Source organism: Orycteropus afer, unplaced genomic scaffold, assembly GCF_000298275.1.
Source record: "Orycteropus afer afer isolate SDZICR_OR568_19922 unplaced genomic scaffold, OryAfe1.0 scaffold00099, whole genome shotgun sequence".
Taxonomy (NCBI): Eukaryota; Metazoa; Chordata; class Mammalia; order Tubulidentata; family Orycteropodidae; genus Orycteropus; species Orycteropus afer.
In genome coordinates, this window is record NW_006921686.1 from 4,537,766 (window position 1) to 4,555,436 (window position 17,671).

Sequence of the window (17,671 nt, forward strand, 5' to 3'; positions counted from 1 at the left end):
GGGTTTGAACGGCCAGCCTTCTGGTTAGCAGTCAAGTGTCTTAGCCACTATGCTACCAGAGCTACCAGAGCTCCTGTACCAGGTGATAGGTAGATTAAGAAATACCCTTCCACACCAGTCGCTGAACCCCCGCCCTGTCCCCAGGAGATGCGCTCGCTGCTGCGGAAGGCGGGCTCCCCGCGCAAAGCCCGCCGCGCTCGCCTCAACCCGCTGGTGCTGCTGCTGGACGCGGCGCTGACCGGGGAGCTGGACGTGGTGCAGCAGGCGGTGAAGGAGGTGAGTGGGGCCTGAGGGGCTAGGCCTGCGGGGACCAACGCGGCGGCGGCGGCGGCCGGCAGACTGAGCGCCCCCTGCCTGTCCCTTGCAGATGAACGACCCGAGCCAACCCAACGAGGAGGGCATCACCGCCCTGCACAACGCCATCTGCGGCGCCAACTACCCCATCGTGGACTTCCTCATCGCCGCGGGCGCCAACGTCAACTCCCCCGACAGCCACGGCTGGTGAGCTTGGACCTGCGGTGGGCGGGGACCGGAGCGGGCGGGGCCCACGCTGCGGGCGGGGCACCCACGGCCAGGCGCAGCCTCTCTGCTCACAACTGCTACCCGCGCCCAGGACACCGTTGCACTGCGCGGCGTCGTGCAACGACACGGCCATCTGCACGGCGCTGGTGCAGCACGGCGCGGCCATCTTTGCCACCACGATCAGTGATGGCGCCACCGCTATCGAGAAGTGCGACCCCTACCGCGAGGGCTACGCAGACTGCGCCACCTATCTGGCAGGTGCGAGGCAGGCAGAGCCGGCGCGTTTCTTGGGAGTAGGGAAGGGAGCGTGGAGGCTGGACCGCCCACCTGGCAGGTGCGTGGCTTGGGGAGGGCCAGCAGCCTGGGACCCACAAGGAGGAGAAGGGTGGACGTGGTGGTCAGAACCAACCATGCGGTAAGTGGTGGAGGACAGGGTTTTGCCATCAACTTGGCAAGATAGTCGGAGAGAGGAAGGCTACCTACCTGCCTGGCAGGTGCAAGCCGGGTGGGGGTGGTGGGCAGTGGACTGTTTGTGAGGAAGGGGGACGGGGTTGTGCCTCGTGATCTGTACACCTTTGGGGGAACAGTCCCCCCGGGCAAAGGGCAACCCAACCAGTGCGCTCACCTCTGGGAGTAAGGAGTTGGCCATTTCAACTCTCATCTACCTGACATGGGGCTGGGCAGGTGGGCTCTCTCACCTGTGGGAGAGGCAGTGCCACACAGCTTGCAGGTAAGTAGGCAATGGCCACCTGAGAGAAGGTCATGTCATTTGTGGAGGGAGCATGGGGTTTCTTCCACTTTTAGGGAAGACAGGGGGTGTACGACCTATCCCCAGGGGCAAATGACGTCACCTACGGAAGTAGAGGCCATGGGAACTGGTTCCCTAATGGGAGGGCAAGGTAGGCTCTACCTGGGGTGTGCAGAGGGTCCATACTACACACCTGAACCATTTAGGGAAGCAAAGAGACTTTACAGAAAGTTGGAGGAAGTCGGGCTGTAGGACCTGCGGGTGGAACACAGGGTTAGATATTTGAGAGAGATCAGCCTGGAGTCGCTACACAACAGCCTGCTGACTCTGCCATCTATGGCAGAAAGGGCGCGAGAGACCTGGGGCTGGAACTCCTGGCGACCAGGTGAGCAGGGGCAGACAGGGACCATGCCACTCCTGCAGGAGGTGGAGCGCCCCTTGGAGAAGGGGCTGGGCACCTTTGCCAGGTGGGTGGAGCCTATGAGATTTGGCTCATAGGGTCGCTATGACGACAACGTGTTACCAGCCTGGACGTGGAGGGTTGTATAAGGCGAAAGTAGTGATTAGAAGACACACCTGAGTTTGGTTTTGGTTTTCTTAGAAGAGAGCAGGGGAAACCACAACACAGTGGACTGAACCACTTAAAGGGGGTATGATGGACCCTAAATCGTTGTTAGACACTGTACCACTTGAGTGGGGAGGTTAGGATGGGACATACCAGCCGGAGATAAGTCTCCTCTTTGAAGACGTTTCACTTGTGCTTGGGAAGTAGCACCGCCTGGAATGGGGGCTGATAGGACCCTACAGAGGAAGGAAAGGGGGCGTGGGCTGTACCACTTGAAGAAGGGGTTGAATCCTCCGGGGAGCAGAGAAAGTACCTCTGGGGGTGACACGGGAATTTAAGGTACAAGAGGGGCATGGGGACCACTGACCCTACCTGAAGGGTAGCATCCCAGGGTTGTCATGCTAGAGACTTCCGGTCCTGGCGTCTGACACCAGCTCTGGCTCCCCAGACTGGCGCACACAACTTCTCAGGGGCTTCCGCCCCTGGCCCGGACCAGCTCCGAGCCCTGGGGCTTGTCCCTTGTCCCCCCGGGGGTTCGTGGCTCTCACGATCCAGCATCTTTCAGATGTGGAGCAGAGCATGGGGTCGATGCACAACGGAGTGGTGTACGCGCTCTGGGACTACAGCGCGGAGTTTGGAGACGAGCTGTCCTTCCGCGAGGGCGAGTCGGTCACGGTGCTGCGGCGGGACGGCCCGGAGGAGACCGACTGGTGGTGGGCCTCGCTGCACGGCCAGGAAGGCTACGTGCCCCGGAACTACTTCGGGGTGAGGCCCGCGGAGATACAGGGGGGCCGCCTGCTGGACGAATGGGAGGCCGTTTGGGGAAGGAGACCATCTCACAGGAAAAATGGCGGGGGTAGAGTGATAGGGAGATGTGGAAGAGTCCATTAATAATCGTGGGGAGACGAGAAACAGTCCATTGTAGTTATGGGGGAGTCAGGGGAGAGTCCATTATAGTTAGAGCGGAGGGGAGGAAGAGCCCCTTACAAGACTGGCACTAGGGGGTTGGGGTGTATATTTCGTGGGGTATATAACTGGTACTGCTTACTGGTTATTTGATTGGTCAGTGCCCAATCAAATATTTTTATTATTATCCTGATCATATTAATACAAAAAGAAAACTCATTTACATCTACTAGATTCCACCTCATAGTGACTCTCATTGGGTTTCTGAGGCGATAAACCTTTACACAGCGACTGGTGGGTTTGAACGGCCAACCTTCTGGTTAGCAGTCACGTGCCTTAGGCACTATGCCACAAGAATTCCTGAATGGAGAAGTTAAAGAAGAATCCATTTTAATCATGTTGTTATGTGCCCTCAAGTTGTCCGAGGAGGTATCTCTACGGAAGTAGATTGCCCCATCTTCCTTCCGAGGAGTGGCTGGTGGGTTTGAACTGCCAGCCTTCTGGTTAGCAGTCAGGTGCCTTAGGCACTAGGCTACCAGAGCTGCTTTTTAATCATGAGGAACTACGAATAAGTAGTGAAAGAATGATTTTAGAGTTTTAGTGATAGAATTGTGAATTACAGGCATGGTGGTGAGGAAGCGTTTGTTACACGCCATGGGGCAGGGCATGAAATAATCCATTAATAAAATTATAGCAGCAATGAGGAAGATTCTCCTGGGGTTGAGGAGAGGAGACCAGGATGATCCCATTATATTCCTGAGAGGAAAGATTCTTTTAATTTGGGGCTAGGTGGAAAAGGGACCCAAACAGACAGCTCTAGTGGTAGGGAGAGGCGGACATGGACTTTATGGCTGTGGGGACAACTTGGTATAATCCATTTCATCAATGGGGCTCCTGATTGGAAGGTTCCACTTAGTGCCTGGAGGTGGATTGGGCATGATTTGGGAGATGCTGAGAGAGTCCATTAGAAAGGGATGGGGGGATGGAGGCAGTCCTCGTGTTTGAGGGTGGGAGGATAGGGATGGAAGTAGGGGATTCCGTTACACTTGGGGTGGGTTGGGGCATGGGAGCTCCTGGTGTCTGTCTGAAGTTCCTGTCTCCGCAGCTCTTTCCCAGAGTAAAGCCCCAGAGGAGTAAGGTCTAGCAGGAGAGAAGGACGTGTATTTCCAAAGGACACGGGAAGAAGTAGCCCTGCCTTGGCACCTGAGCGCCCCCTCTCTTACTGCTACAGCTCTGTGCCTCCAGCCCAGTAGGGGGCGCAGTCCCCACCAGTTCTCTGCTCTACTGGAAACCCAGGGAAGACTGGGAGAACTCAGCCTTATGTTTAGGAACGTGCCTTAGCTGTGGGAGGCTGAGGTTAGGCTGGGAATTGTTGGGGGGGAGGAGACCCCCCCCGTTTGCCAAATCAGGTCCCATCCAAAGTGCCGCCCACTCCCGCCACTTCTCCTCAAAGCAAGCCACCCCACAATCCCAGCTGAGCCTGGGATGGCCCGTTACCACTCCATTTCCCTGGCAGTCATCTCAGACCCCATCTCCCCCAGCAGCCTTGGGGACTGGGTAGGGCCCACTGGCTTCCCCTAGGGTCCCTGCCTCACCTCCCCCTAGTTAAGTGCCTTCACACAGCTCTGGTTTTATGTTTTTAACAATATGGGGAGATTTCTTTCTTTATAAATAAAGGTAGTTTACACAGAAATTGGCTTCCTTGTCTTTTGACTTTGTTCTAAGTCCATAAATGCTCATTGTTCCTTTTTTTTTGCAAATCAGTCTGAAACACCCTTTTCTAAGGCAATTCCCTCACATTAATCCAATCCTTACTCTCACATATGACTGTTCTTCCTCCAACACTCCACCGCCACACACATACACACACACACAGGGTCTTGATCTTTTTGCATGCTTTGGATTCTTTTCTTTTTTTTTTAATGTCTCAAAGCATTTTTTTTCTAGGAGCACTGGTAGCACAGTGGTTAAAGCATTCTGCTGCTAACCAAAAGGTTCAAACCCACCAGCCGCTCCAAAGGAGAAAAATGAGGCAATCCCTTGTATAAAGATTGACAGCCTTGGAAACCCTTTTGGGGCAGTTCCACTCTGTCCTCTAGGGGCGCTGTGAGTCAGAATTGACTCCAGGGCAGTGTGTTTGGTTTGGGCTTTGCTTCTGTAAAGATTGACAGCCTTGGAGACCCTGCGGGGCAGTTCCACTCTGTCCTATAGAGGCCTATGAATTAGAATAGACTTCATGGCAGTGGGTTTGGAAGGCTGTTTGGAAGCATAGTTTGGTTATAGTCTATCTCTGGTAATTCTATCTGAAGTGGTGGTAGTGGTGTTAAGTGACATGGAGTTGGCTCCCACTCACAGCAACCCTATGTCCAACAGAATGAAACACTGCCCAGTCTTACACCAGTAAAATATCAGTATTTTTCACTGCTATTCATAAAGTTTTCGCTGTCCAATTCTTTGAGAAGTAGATGGTCTCTTCCTTCTTCCGAGCCGTAGTCTGGAAGCTCCGCTGAAACCTGTCCACCGTGGGCAACCCTGCTGGTATTTGAAATACCAGTGGTATAGCCTCCAGCCTCACAGCAACGCGCAAGCCATCAAAGTGCGATAAACTGACAGATGAGTGTGGATCTGACGCGTAGGAGTATCTAATCCTGTGGCTTGAAGTGTCTTCTGGTTCTCACTCATGGTGGATTACTTCCTTAAGTGTTTGGAAATGATGCATCATGAGCTCATCTTCAGCTGGGCCTTACCTACAGGAAATCCATGGGAACTTGTTGAGGACGGGGCCCTACAGTGATTATTCCTTTGTTTCTTCTTCCCCAGTTTCATCTTCTACTTCACAAACCTTTCTTTGAATATTTTTGACAAATCACAAGCATGCATCTCTTGTGTATTTTTTCTGCAAATCATAAAGCAGCGTTGTCATTGCCTAGACTTGAGATGCCCAACAGATACCAGTCTTCTGTAGCTATTTACGTTTAGTAAATTAAAATTTTTACAAATCAGTTCCTCAGTCACGTTTCAAATGCTCAGTAACCACATATGGATACTGTGGTTAAATGGCGCAGATAGAGAATGTTTCTATCCTTCTAGAATGTTCTATTGTATAGTACTGAATTGGAACATTTGCAGAATCCCAAAACTCCATTGTAGGCTGCCTGGGATCTGTAGTTTGCGTTTACCTAAGAAATGCCATTTCTCTTAGGAGATAATAAAGAATGAGTATTTTTATAAGCTCAAAAAAAAAAAAAACTCCATTGTATACCTTCTCTGTCAATACACCCCACCACCACCACCACGTAAGGATTCTAACTTCCATAGTGATCAATTGTTTTTCATGACTATAAAAATTAAAATGTACTTTTAAAAAAATGGAAAATGGGAAAATACCCCCAAAAGAACAGTGTCTAGTGCCACCCCTCCCTACTCCCCAGCCTGCTTCTCAGAGGCCATCTCTTTCAACTGTTTAAGCTGTTTCTTCTGGTAGTTTATTCTTTGTTTCTAAATAATCTGATGACATTGCTATTTCTTGATTTATCAATTTTAAACATTATTTACTGACTTCCTAGTCCTGTAGATGATATGTTAGCTCTATTACATTTTTATTTCAATCAATAAAGTTAAAAGTTATAAAAATACAAATATCCACAGAGTCAAGTAGTATAATAGAATATTCTCTTAAACAAATTTTTCTGCTTTCTGGAATTAATTATCACATTTGTTGCTTCTTAATTGCTCTGGTAGGCTAGTGCCTAAGGCACTTTACTGCTAACCAGAAGGCTGGCAGTTCAAACCCACCAGCCAGCCACTCCCCGGAAGGAAGATGGGGCAATCTACTTCCGTAGTGATATTGCCTTGGAAACCCAAGGAGGGGTCGCTATGAGTCGGGTCCGACTCGACGGCACATAACAACAACAACAATTTTATGTGCAGCTATTGTTAATACAAGGAGTTCTGGTGGTGTAGTGCCTAAGACATTTGACTACTAATCAGAAGGTTGGTGGTTCAAACCCACTAGCCACTCTGCAGAAGGAAGACTGGGCAATCTACTTCTGTAAAGATTTACCACCTCAGAAGCCCAGTGGGGGTCACTATGAGTCAGAATTGACTCGAAGGCAGTAGGTTTGGGTTTTATGTTATATTTTATTTTATTTTATTTATAATGCATGTGAGAGCTGGACAATGAGCAAGGAAGACCAAAGAAGAGTTGATGCTTTTGAGTGGTGGCATTGGTGAAGAATACGGAAGGTACTGTGGACTGCCAAGAGAATGAACAAATCTGTCCTGGAAAAAGTGCAGCCAGAATGCTCTTTAGAAGTGAGAGTGGCCAGACTTCGTCTCACCTACTTTGGTCATGTTGTCAGAAGGCACCATTCCTTGGAGAAGGATGTCATGCTTGGTAGAGTGGAGGGTCAAAGAAGAAGGGGAAGACCCTCAACGAGATGGGTTGACACGGTGGCTGCAACGATGGGCTCGGGTATAGCAAGGATCGTGAGGCTGGCACAGGACCAGGCAGTGTTTTGTTCTGTTGTGCACGGGGTCACTATGTGTCTGAGCTGACTCAATGGCACCTAACAATAAAATTGTTAATATTTTTCAAATACTCTATTGGATTTGTCATACCCTTAACAATACATCAAGTTTTGTTCTTTTCTCTTCTTGTCTCCCTCCTGAAGGTCTCTTGAATCTGAATTAGCTGCTGTCTTGGCTTATTCTAATCCATACTAGGACATCCCAAAGCTGGATCCTGTTTCCTGGACCCTATTTCTTTGATTTTCTTGGTTGACTTCTCCATTAGCTTCTTTGAAAAGGGAAAGCAAATATTTTTGAGTTTTTGGACAACTAAATATGCCTTCCTTCTACCCACACACTTTATTATAGTTTGTTGTTGTTCTTGTTAGGTGCTGTTGAGTCATTTCCGACTCATAGCGAACCCATGCACAGCAGAACGAAACACTGCCCAATCCCGCACTAGCTCCTCAATCCCTGCTATACTCGAGCCTGTCACCGCAGCCACTGTGTCAATCCATCTCATTGAGGACCTTGCCCTCTTTCGTCGACCCTCCACTTTACCAAGCATGATATCCTTCTCCAGGGAATGGTCCCTTCTGACAACATGACCAAAGTAGGTGAGACGAAGTCTGGCCGTTCTCGCTTCCAAGGAGCATTCCAGCTGCACTTCCTCCAGGACAGATTTGTTAGATCTTTTAGCAGTCCACGGTACTTTCAGCATTCTTCGCCAGCACCACAACTCTTCTTCGGTCTTCCTTATTCATTGTCCAGCTCTCACATGCATACAAGGCGATTGAAAATACCATGGCTTGGGTCACGTGCACCTTAGTCCTCAAGGAGACATCTTTGCTCTTCAGCACTTGAAAGAGGTCTTTTGCAACAGATTTGCCCAATGCTGTACATCGCCTGATGTACTGACTGCTGCTTCCAGGGGCGTCAATTGTAGAACCAAGCAATGTCAATTCTTTGACAACTTCAATCTTTTCTCCATTTATCATGATGCTGCCTATAGGTCCAGTTGTGAGGATTTTTGTCTTCTTTATATTGAGTTGTAATCCATACTGCACACTGTAGTCTTCAATCTTCATCAGTAAGTGCTTCAAGTCATCCTCACTTTCAGCAAGCAAAGTTGTGTCGTCTGTGTATCACAGGTTGTTAATGATCCTTCCTCCAATACTGATGCCACGTTCCTCTTCATGTAGTCCAGCTTCTCGGATTATCTGCTCAGCATAGAGATAGGATAAGTATGGTGAAAGAACACAACCCTGACACACTCCCTTCTTGATTTTAAACCATACAGTGTCTCCTTGTTCTGTTTGAACTACAGCCTCCAGGTCTATGTACAGGTTCCTCATGAGTATAATCAAGTGCTCGGGAATTCCCATTCTTCTCAATGTTATCCACAATTTGTTATGATCCACATAATCAAATGGTTTTGCATAGTCAACAAAACACAAGTCATCATCTTTCTGGTATTCTGTGCTTTGAGCCAAGACCCGTCTGACATCAGCATTGAGATCCCTCGTTCCACGTCCTCTTCTGAATCCAGCTTGCAGTTCTGGGAGTTCTCTGTCAATACACTGCTGCAACCTTTTTAAAATTATCTTTAGTAAGATTTTACTTGCATGGGATATTAATTATATTGTTCAATAATTTCCACATTCTGTGGGATCACCTTTCTTTGGAATGGGTACAAATATGGATCTCTTCCAGTCAGTTGTCCAGGTAGCTGTCTTCCAAATCTCTTGGCACAACCTAGTGAGTGCCTCCAGCAGGGCATCCATTTGTTGAAACATCTCAGTGGGTATTCCGTCAATTCCCAGAGCCTTGTTCTTCGCCAATTCCTTCAGTGAAGCTTCTACTTCTTCCTTTAATACCATTGGTTCTTGATCATATGCCACCTCCTGAAATGGATGAAGATCGACCAGTTCTTTTTGGTACAGTGACTCTGTGTATTCCTGCCATCTTCTTTTGAAGCTTCCTGCATCATTCAATATTTTGCCCATAGAATCTTTCCATATCGCAACTCGAGGCTTAATTTTTTTCCTCAGCTCTTTCAGCTTTTTGGTTGTTGCTGAGGATATACACAGCAGAACGTACAGAAATTCAACCATTTCTCCATGTACAATTCAGTGACACTGATAACATTTTTCGAGTTGTGCAAGCATCATCCTCACCTTCCATTTCTGAGTTGTCCTGACCCCATCATCATAATCTCACTGCCCCTTAAGTTTCCTATCTAATCTTTCAAGTTGCTGTTGTCAATTTGATGCCACGCAGAGCTTACAAGAGCACAATACCCAAGGAAGACATTCTTTACTAGTTAAACTAAATTATTGTTTGGTTTTAAGTAGACTTCAGGGGATATTTTTGTTTTCAAGTTTAAAGATTATCCCAGGGCAATAGTTTTACAAGTTAATGCAGCCCCCATGGCTCCAAAATGTCTAGACTTCTTGCTCTTTTTTTACGAGAACTCCTATTATTCAAATGTAAGACCTCCTGATTTGCTCTTCCAATTTTCTTATCTTTTCACTACTATTTTCCATGCCTTTGTCCATTGCTCCCTATTATCTAGGAAATTTATCCAATTTCATCTTCCAAACCTGCTACTGAAATTTGCATTTCAGCTATTATTTTTAATTCCCAACAACTTTTCTTGCTCTTTTGTTATTCACTTTTCATAACTTCCAGTTCTTTTTACTGATGCAGTATCTTCTCTGGCCTTGCAAAGCACTTTTTTTTTTTTTTAATTGTGATTTGGGTGAAAATTTACAGAGAAAATCCACTTTCCATACAGCCGTTCACATACACTTTGTCTCATGACATTGACCACAATTCACCACAAGGCAACAGCTCCCCTCCCACTTCCTCCCGATAGTTACCTCTTCCCTGTGTCCATCCCTCCATGCCCTCCTTCCCCCTGAGCTGTCTCCCTGTGCATAAGCAGCCCTTCTTTCTCCCATGATTGTTCTCTCCAAGGAGTGTATCTACCTCAGATAAATTTCCAACTCATATGCCTGTCTTTTGTTTGGCTGGAAGCCACAGGTGTGGGTTCAATTCCAGACCTGAAGGGCAGCTAGGGGCCATAGTCTCAGTGGTTCCAACCAGCTCTATCAAACCAGCAAACCTGGTCTCCCCCTCCTTTTTTTTTTCCTCCAAATGATTTTGAGTTTTGTTCCACATTGTTCTCCCTCTCTATCCAGGATCTCCTACATAGATCCCCTTCCAAATGGTTGTCAGTGGTAGCCGGGCACCATCTAATTCTTCTGGTCTCATAGTCATATAGGCTGCAGATCGGATGGTGTACCAGTCACTAGGATTAATTGTTTTCATGAATTTTTGGTTTTCTTCATTCTTCTTTGCTCTGGACGAGGAGAGACCATTGTTGCATCTAGATGGCACCTTGCAAGCTTTTAAGACGCTAATCGCTACTCACCAAAGTAGGCAGTGGAACACCATTTTGTGTAGTATGTTATTGCAAAGCACTTTCAAAAAACGTTTTAATCATGGATGTTTTTGTTCTGTGGTTTTCTGGTTCCTGTATTATAGCTCTTTCTTCTGAGTTCCTTGTATTCTGTATCTTCACTTTAGTCTTACCTATCTCTTACACAATGGAGGTGTATTAGTTTCCAATAGCTATTTTAACAATTTAGCACAAAGTTGGTGGTTTAAACAATACCTAGTTCTGGAGTCAGAAGACTGAAATAAGTCTCACTGAGCTAAAACCAGAGTGTGAGCAGGACTGTGTTCCTTTCTATAGGAATCCTTCCTTAGCCTTTTCCAGCTTCTAGAAGCTGCCTGGAGTTCCCTTCCATCTCCGAAGCCAGTAACTATATCACTCCAGCCTCTGTTTCCAACATCCCATCTCCTCCGAGCCACCTACTTCCCTCTTTTCCTTATGAATAAAGACCCTTGTGTTTCCATTGGACTCATCCAGATAATCTAGAATGATCTCCCTACCCATGATCCTTAGCTCCAGGGCTGGTGAGAATGCAAAAGGGCACAGCTGCTGTGGAGAACAGTTGGGCAGCTGCTCAAAAAGTTGAACATAGAGCTACTATATATGGCCCAGCAATGGCCCAGCAATCCTGATCCCAGGCATATACCCAGAAGAAGATAAGGCAGGCGTGCAAACAGAAATCTGTATACCAGGGTCTGGCAACAGATGTCTGTCCACAGTGAATGGATCAACACGGTGTGGTCCATACACACATGAATATTATACGACTCGGCCAGAAAGTGAGACTCCAGACTTCTGACCTTCAGAGCTGTGAGGTGATAAATTTATATAGTTTAAGCTGTCAAGTTTGTGGTAATTTGTGATGACGATTATAATAAACTAATATACCTGTGTTGTCACTTTGGAGACTAAGGTGCACCTGACCCAAACCATGGTATTTTCAATCACACCATATGCACGTGAGAGCTGGGCAATGGATAAGGAAGACCTCAGAAGAATTGATGCATTTGAATTGTGGTGTTGGCAAAGAATGTTGACTATACCGCAGACTGCCAGAAGAATGAATACATTTGTCTTGGAGGAAATACAGCTGGAATGCTCCTTTGAATGGTCAGACTTCATCTCTCATATTTTGGTTATGTTATCAGCAGGGACCGTTCACTGGAGAAGGATATCATGCGTGACAACATGGAGTGTCAGTGAGAAAGGGGAAGACCTTTAATGAGATTCATTGGCACAGTGGCTGCGACAATGGGCTTAAGGATAGCAAGGGTTGTGAGGCTAGCACAGGACTGGACAGTGTTTCATGCTGTTGTGCGTAGGGTCACTATGAGTTGAAACCAACTCAACAACACCTAACAACAACAGTAGCTATACAGAGAAAGGAAGCCATGACGCATGCCACAACATGGATGAGTTCTGCAAACACTATGCTGAGTGAAATTAATCAATCACACAAGGACAACACTGTATGAGCTCACTTATATGAACTAACCAGAATGGGCAAACGGATAGGGACCAAAGCTGATTAGTGGTTACCAGGGGTGGAGAGAGTCGGAGAGGGGGAGTCACTGTTTAGGGAGCACTGAGTTTCGGTTGATGGTGATGGAAAATTTGACAATGGATATTGGTGATAGCTTCACAGCATAATTAATGTCTTTGATGTTACTAAATTGTACATGTGTAAAACAGGGAATTGGTGAGTACTGTGTTTTATGAGTTTTTTAAAAAAACTTTTTATTGAGATTTGGGTAGAAGTTTACTGAGAAAATAGTTTTCCATTCAACAATTGATACACATTTTGTTATGTGACATGTGTGACATTGATTGCAGTCCCTACAATGGTATAATATGTATATTTACAATTTTTTTGGGGAAAAAAAAAACCTCCCTGTTTCTGTAGAGCTGAAATTCTAGTGAATAAGACAGACAAAAAAAAAAAAAAAGCAAAACATATTTTCTATCAGATGGTCATTGTGACAGAAAGACACTAAAGCAGGCAAGGTGCCCACAAACTCAGTGGCTTCAAACAATACACATTGTGTTACGGTTCTTGAAACCAGAAGCACAAAACCAGTTCTCATTGGGCCCAGATCAAGGGGTCAGCAGAGCCGTGATGCTTTCCGGAGGGAGGCTCTAGGCGGGAATCTGTTTCCTCCGCTGTTTCTGGTACCTGGAATTTAATTCTTTGCATTCCTTGGCTGCTGGTGCCTTCTCCCATCTTCAAAGCCATCAGTTAGCATCTTGCTGCAGTAGCCACAATGCTTTTTGTCTCTGGCCTGCTGGGGAGTCTTCCTCTGATAAGAACTGTGTCACTATCTCAACATTCTTAAAATAGATGCAAAGTCCTGTTTGTTTGTTTTGAGAACAATTAGTTCATCAAGACAAGCATTGGCAATTCAGTGGAAGAATTCTCAACTTGCCCTGCAGGAAACGCAGGCCCTTGAGTTAGATTCCCGGCCAACACCTCCTGTGTGGCCACGGCATTGAAGGCTGGCTGCTGGCTGCCGAGGCTGGCACATTGCCATGATGTGCTGGATACGTTTCATCAGCAGCAAACAATAGTTTATTACAAGGGGACTGCTCTTACAAGGAATGGGAGCTAAAGAAAAGGTGTTTTAGATAGCTGGGGCTCAATGCCACTGGGGAATGCTGGGAGGAAGTGTAGACCTGTACGACTCAAAGTGTAGTCTGAAACCAGATCACTGACGCGCCCTAGGAGTACACACGAAGTGCAGAATTTCATCCGTTTTCCCTACCTACACAGAAATCTGTATTTTAAGAAGGTCCCCAGGTAATTCATAACCTGTTGCTCTCCAGTCATTTCAACCCTAGTGACTCTGTAGGACAAAGTAGAATTGTCTCATGGGGTTTCCAAGGCTGTCAAAGCAAAGCCCAAACCAAACCCACTGCCCTGGAGCCGATTCTGACCCACAGCGCCCCTAGAGGACAGAGTGGAACTGCACCACAGGGTTTCCAAGGCTGTCAATCTTCACAGAAGCAAAGCCCAAACCACACCCACTGCCCTGGAGTCAATTCTGACTCACAGCGCCCCTAGAGGACAGAGTGGAACTGCCCCACAGGGTTTCAAGGCTGTCAATCATTACAGAAGCAAAGCCCAAACCAGATTCACTGCCGTGGAGTTGATCCCGGCTCACAGCGCCCCTAGAGGACAAAGTGGAAATGCCCCCATGAGGTTTCCAAGGTTGTAAATCTTTACCGAAGCAAACTGCCTCATCTTTCTCCAGCAGAGCGTCTGGTGGATTCAAACTGCAGACCTTTTGATTAGCAGCCTAATGGAGGGTTTTAAGAGTAAATACAAATCGGAAAGCAACAACAACAAAAGAAGTCCTGATGGCAAATTTCCTTTCCCTTTTTCTAAGAGCGTTTCCTTTAGAATTCTTGTCCTTGTGAATTCTGTCTAAGCGTCTTGCCAGTTTTACAGCCCAGGATTGTTTTCTGGGAGCCATCTCCTCAACATGGAGTCAGTAGGGACGATTTCTTAGTTTCTGTGGGTGGATGAGAACTTAATTTCAACCCGCTGCAAGCAGCACAACTACCTCCTGTCATAAAGGTATGAGGATAAAGTCAATTAACAGACACGAGTGGCACCCCCAATGATCTGGTGGATTTAGGACAACGTGTGACAAATGGGGTTGTCAAGTCCTTTCATTTGATAACTAGGACCTGACTCATGGTGACCCCATGTGTCAGTGGAGTAGAGCTGATCCATAGGCTTCTCCTTGGCTGTAATCTTTACAGACTCACTGCCATCGAGTCAGATCCGATTGCCCAACCTTCTTTCCGAGGAGTGGCTGCCGGTGGGTTTGAACCACCAGCCTCCTGGTTAGCGGTCAAATGCCTTAGGCACTACGGCCACCAGAGCTCCTATCTTCACAGAAGCAAAGCCCAAACCAAACCCAGTGCCTGGAGGGGATTCTGACCCACAGTGCCCCTAGAGGACAGAGTGGAACTGCACCACAGGGTCTCCAAGGCTGTCAGTCTGTGGGAGCAAAGCCCAAACCACACCCACTGGAAGCAAAGCCCAAATCAAACTCACTGCCATTGACTTGACTTGACTCAGAGCCACCCCTCCTTGGGTTTCCGAGGCAGTATCACTATGGAAGTAGATTGCCAAACTTTCCTTCCAAGGAGTGGCTGGTGGGTTTGAACCACCAGCCTCCTGGTTAGCAGTCAAATGCCTTAGGCACTATGCCACCAGAGCTCCTAATCTTTAGAGAAGCAGATTGCAAGGCCCTTCTTCCAAGGTTCTGCTGCGTGGGTTCCAATCTCCAACCTTTAGGTTAGCAGTCAGGACCAAATTGTTTGCGGCACCGAGGGACCTTACTTGGCTACGTAACGGGTTCGATTTCTTTCTGTCCCTGCAATCTCTTCAGCGGATTGCCTGTGATATATCACATTATGGTTTGATGTTTGTTTAATGATAAACTTTTCTTTCTTTTCCACCTTTGTGGAGAGGTTTTCTGGATTGGTAATTTGTCGTTATTATTATTATATTTTCTGACACGAGCAGGGAGGGTCTCCCTAAGGAGAGGACCTTCGAAGAAGGAGGTGGGGAGAGACCCATGCAGATATCTGGGGACCAGCCTTCCAGGCAGAGGGAACAGACACTGCAAAGGCATAAAGTAATGTTATGAATTGAATTGTGTCCCCCTAAAATGTGTTGGAACACTACCTCCTATGGGTTGCACCTCAATGTAAAGAAAATAAAAATCCTCACAACTGGGCCAATAAGCAACCTCATGATAAACAGAGAAAAGATTGAAATGGTCAAGGATTTCATTTTGCTTGGATCCACAATCAACGCCCATGGAAGCAGCAGTCAAGAAATCACGTGATATATTGCACTGGGCGAATCTGCTACAAAAGACTTCAAAGTATTAAAAAGCAAACATGTCACTTTGAAGACTAAGATGAGCCTCACCCAAGCCATGGCAATCGCCTCATGCACACAAAAGCTGGATAGTGGAAAAGACTGACAATTGATGCATTTGAATTATTATGTTGGTGGAGAATATTAGATATATCATGGACTGCCAGAAGAATGAACAAATCTGTCTTGGAGCAGGTATAGCCTGAATGCTTCTTAAAAGCAAGGATGGTGAGACTTTGTCTTGGTTACTTTGGATATGTTATCCAAACTCACTGCCATCAAATCAATGCTGGTCATAGCAACCCCATTGGGTTTCCGAATCTTTCTGGAAGCAGACTGCCTCATCTTTCTTCCACAGAGCAGCTGGTGGGTTTGAACCATCGACCTCTTGGTTAGCAGCCAAATGCTTTAACCACTACACCACGAGAGTTCCTGGACATGCTATCAGGAGTGACCAATTCCAAGAGAAAAACATCATGCTTGGTAAAGTAAGGAGTCTGCTAGAAGGAAGAAGACCCTCAACAAGACAGATTGACTTGGTGGCAGCAACAATGTGCCCAAACACACCTATTTTTGTGAGGATGGTGTCGCGGCCAGCGCGACAATTCTAGAACAGGGGGTAAGAGAATGAGTTAAAAATAAGAGAAAAGTTAAAGGATGGGAACGGGAGGGACACTCAGAGCCATTGCAAAGCAGTGCCAATTTTATTATGATCATTCTCAAACTTATATACAAGTTTAACATGGGAAAAGTGCACAATTCATATGTCATACAATTAATCACAAGTTAATCAATATTGGGAAAAGTACATGCATACACAATTGGCATATTAAAATTTAAACTAACATTCCTGTTCCTATAATTCAAGTCACCACAACTCAGGTCACCATAACCTCTTAAATTGTATACTCATTCTTCTATATCCCCTAGAAACCTATGTTCCCTAGCAACTAGTTTAGATTGGCTTCCGCATATTCTGGGTTCAATCAAAGGTTATGCCTCTTTTGCACCTGCTGTTTCTCTGAACAACACAAGGGAGAAAATGGCTGATGGTGTTCTAAGAGCAGGGCTTAACCTTCAGGGACACTTAAGAGCATCAACCCACAAGACTTAGGGCCCATCAGTCCTTATGGGGACACTTAAAAGTATCAACCTATTTCTGGGAGCCGTTGCTCAATTAGTCACTCACCATGTCCCATCAGTCCTTTAAGACTTAGGGCTCTCCACAGGATGGCACCAGCCTGGGCAATGTTTCCTTCTGTTATCCGTGGGGTCACTATGAATCAGAGCTGATGGGCAGCACCTAACAGCAACAGGAACAACATACCTGCGGATGTAATCTAATCTGATGTAATGTAATCACCTTCCAAGGTGCAATCTGATATAACACAATCAGTCAGTTAGGATTATACCAGTGCAGGCTGGGTCCTGAACCTAATCACTTCTGAGTTGTAGAAAGAATAGCATACTAAGGAATTCCCAGCCATGCATTGGAAGGAATCCACATAACTGAGATCCTGATTTGGACTTTTAGCTCCCAGAACTGTGAGAAAATAAATGTCTGTTCTTTAAAGTCACCCCCTTCTGGTATTTGTGTTACAGCAGCACCAGGAAACTGAGACAAGTAGTCTACGGTCAGTCACGGTGCCTAATGATCCCTGCCTCCTTCCATTCACGCCCATGGCAGGCTGAAGAACGGCCCCCAAATTATCCAGGTCCTCTGCAGGCTCGGGACCATGGTTGGAGGGGACATCAAGCTCAATTGGCATGACATACTACACAAAAACATTGTTCTACATCCTACTTTGGTGACTACCAACAGGGGTCTTAAAAGCTTGCAAGAGGCCATCTCAAGGGAACGATGGGTCTCTCCTCATCCAAAGCAAAGAATGACACATGGAAACAGTTAATCCAAGGGACTAGTAGACCATGTGATCCTCAGCCTATAAGACCATGAGACTAGAATTAGATGGTGCCTGGCTACCACTGTCAACTACTTGGAGAGGGATCAGTGCAGGAGATCCTGGATAGAGTGGGAGAACAATGTGGAACAAAACTCAAAACCAC

At 46.7% G+C, this 17,671-nt stretch overlaps 1 protein-coding gene across 1 annotated transcript in view; it reads left to right on the plus strand.

Moving 5' to 3' along the window:
- Nucleotides 1-3,885, plus strand: part of PPP1R13L (protein phosphatase 1 regulatory subunit 13 like) — a 13,201-nt gene extending 9,316 nt beyond the window's left edge. The window contains exons 9-13 of the mRNA XM_042781245.1: nucleotides 94-276; nucleotides 368-501; nucleotides 614-780; nucleotides 2,401-2,600; nucleotides 3,847-3,885. Coding sequence (XP_042637179.1) covers nucleotides 94-276; nucleotides 368-501; nucleotides 614-780; nucleotides 2,401-2,600; nucleotides 3,847-3,885 — 723 coding nt within the window. The remainder of the gene's footprint in view (nucleotides 1-93; nucleotides 277-367; nucleotides 502-613; nucleotides 781-2,400; nucleotides 2,601-3,846) is intronic.
- The last annotated feature ends 13,786 nt before the right edge of the window (nucleotides 3,886-17,671 follow it).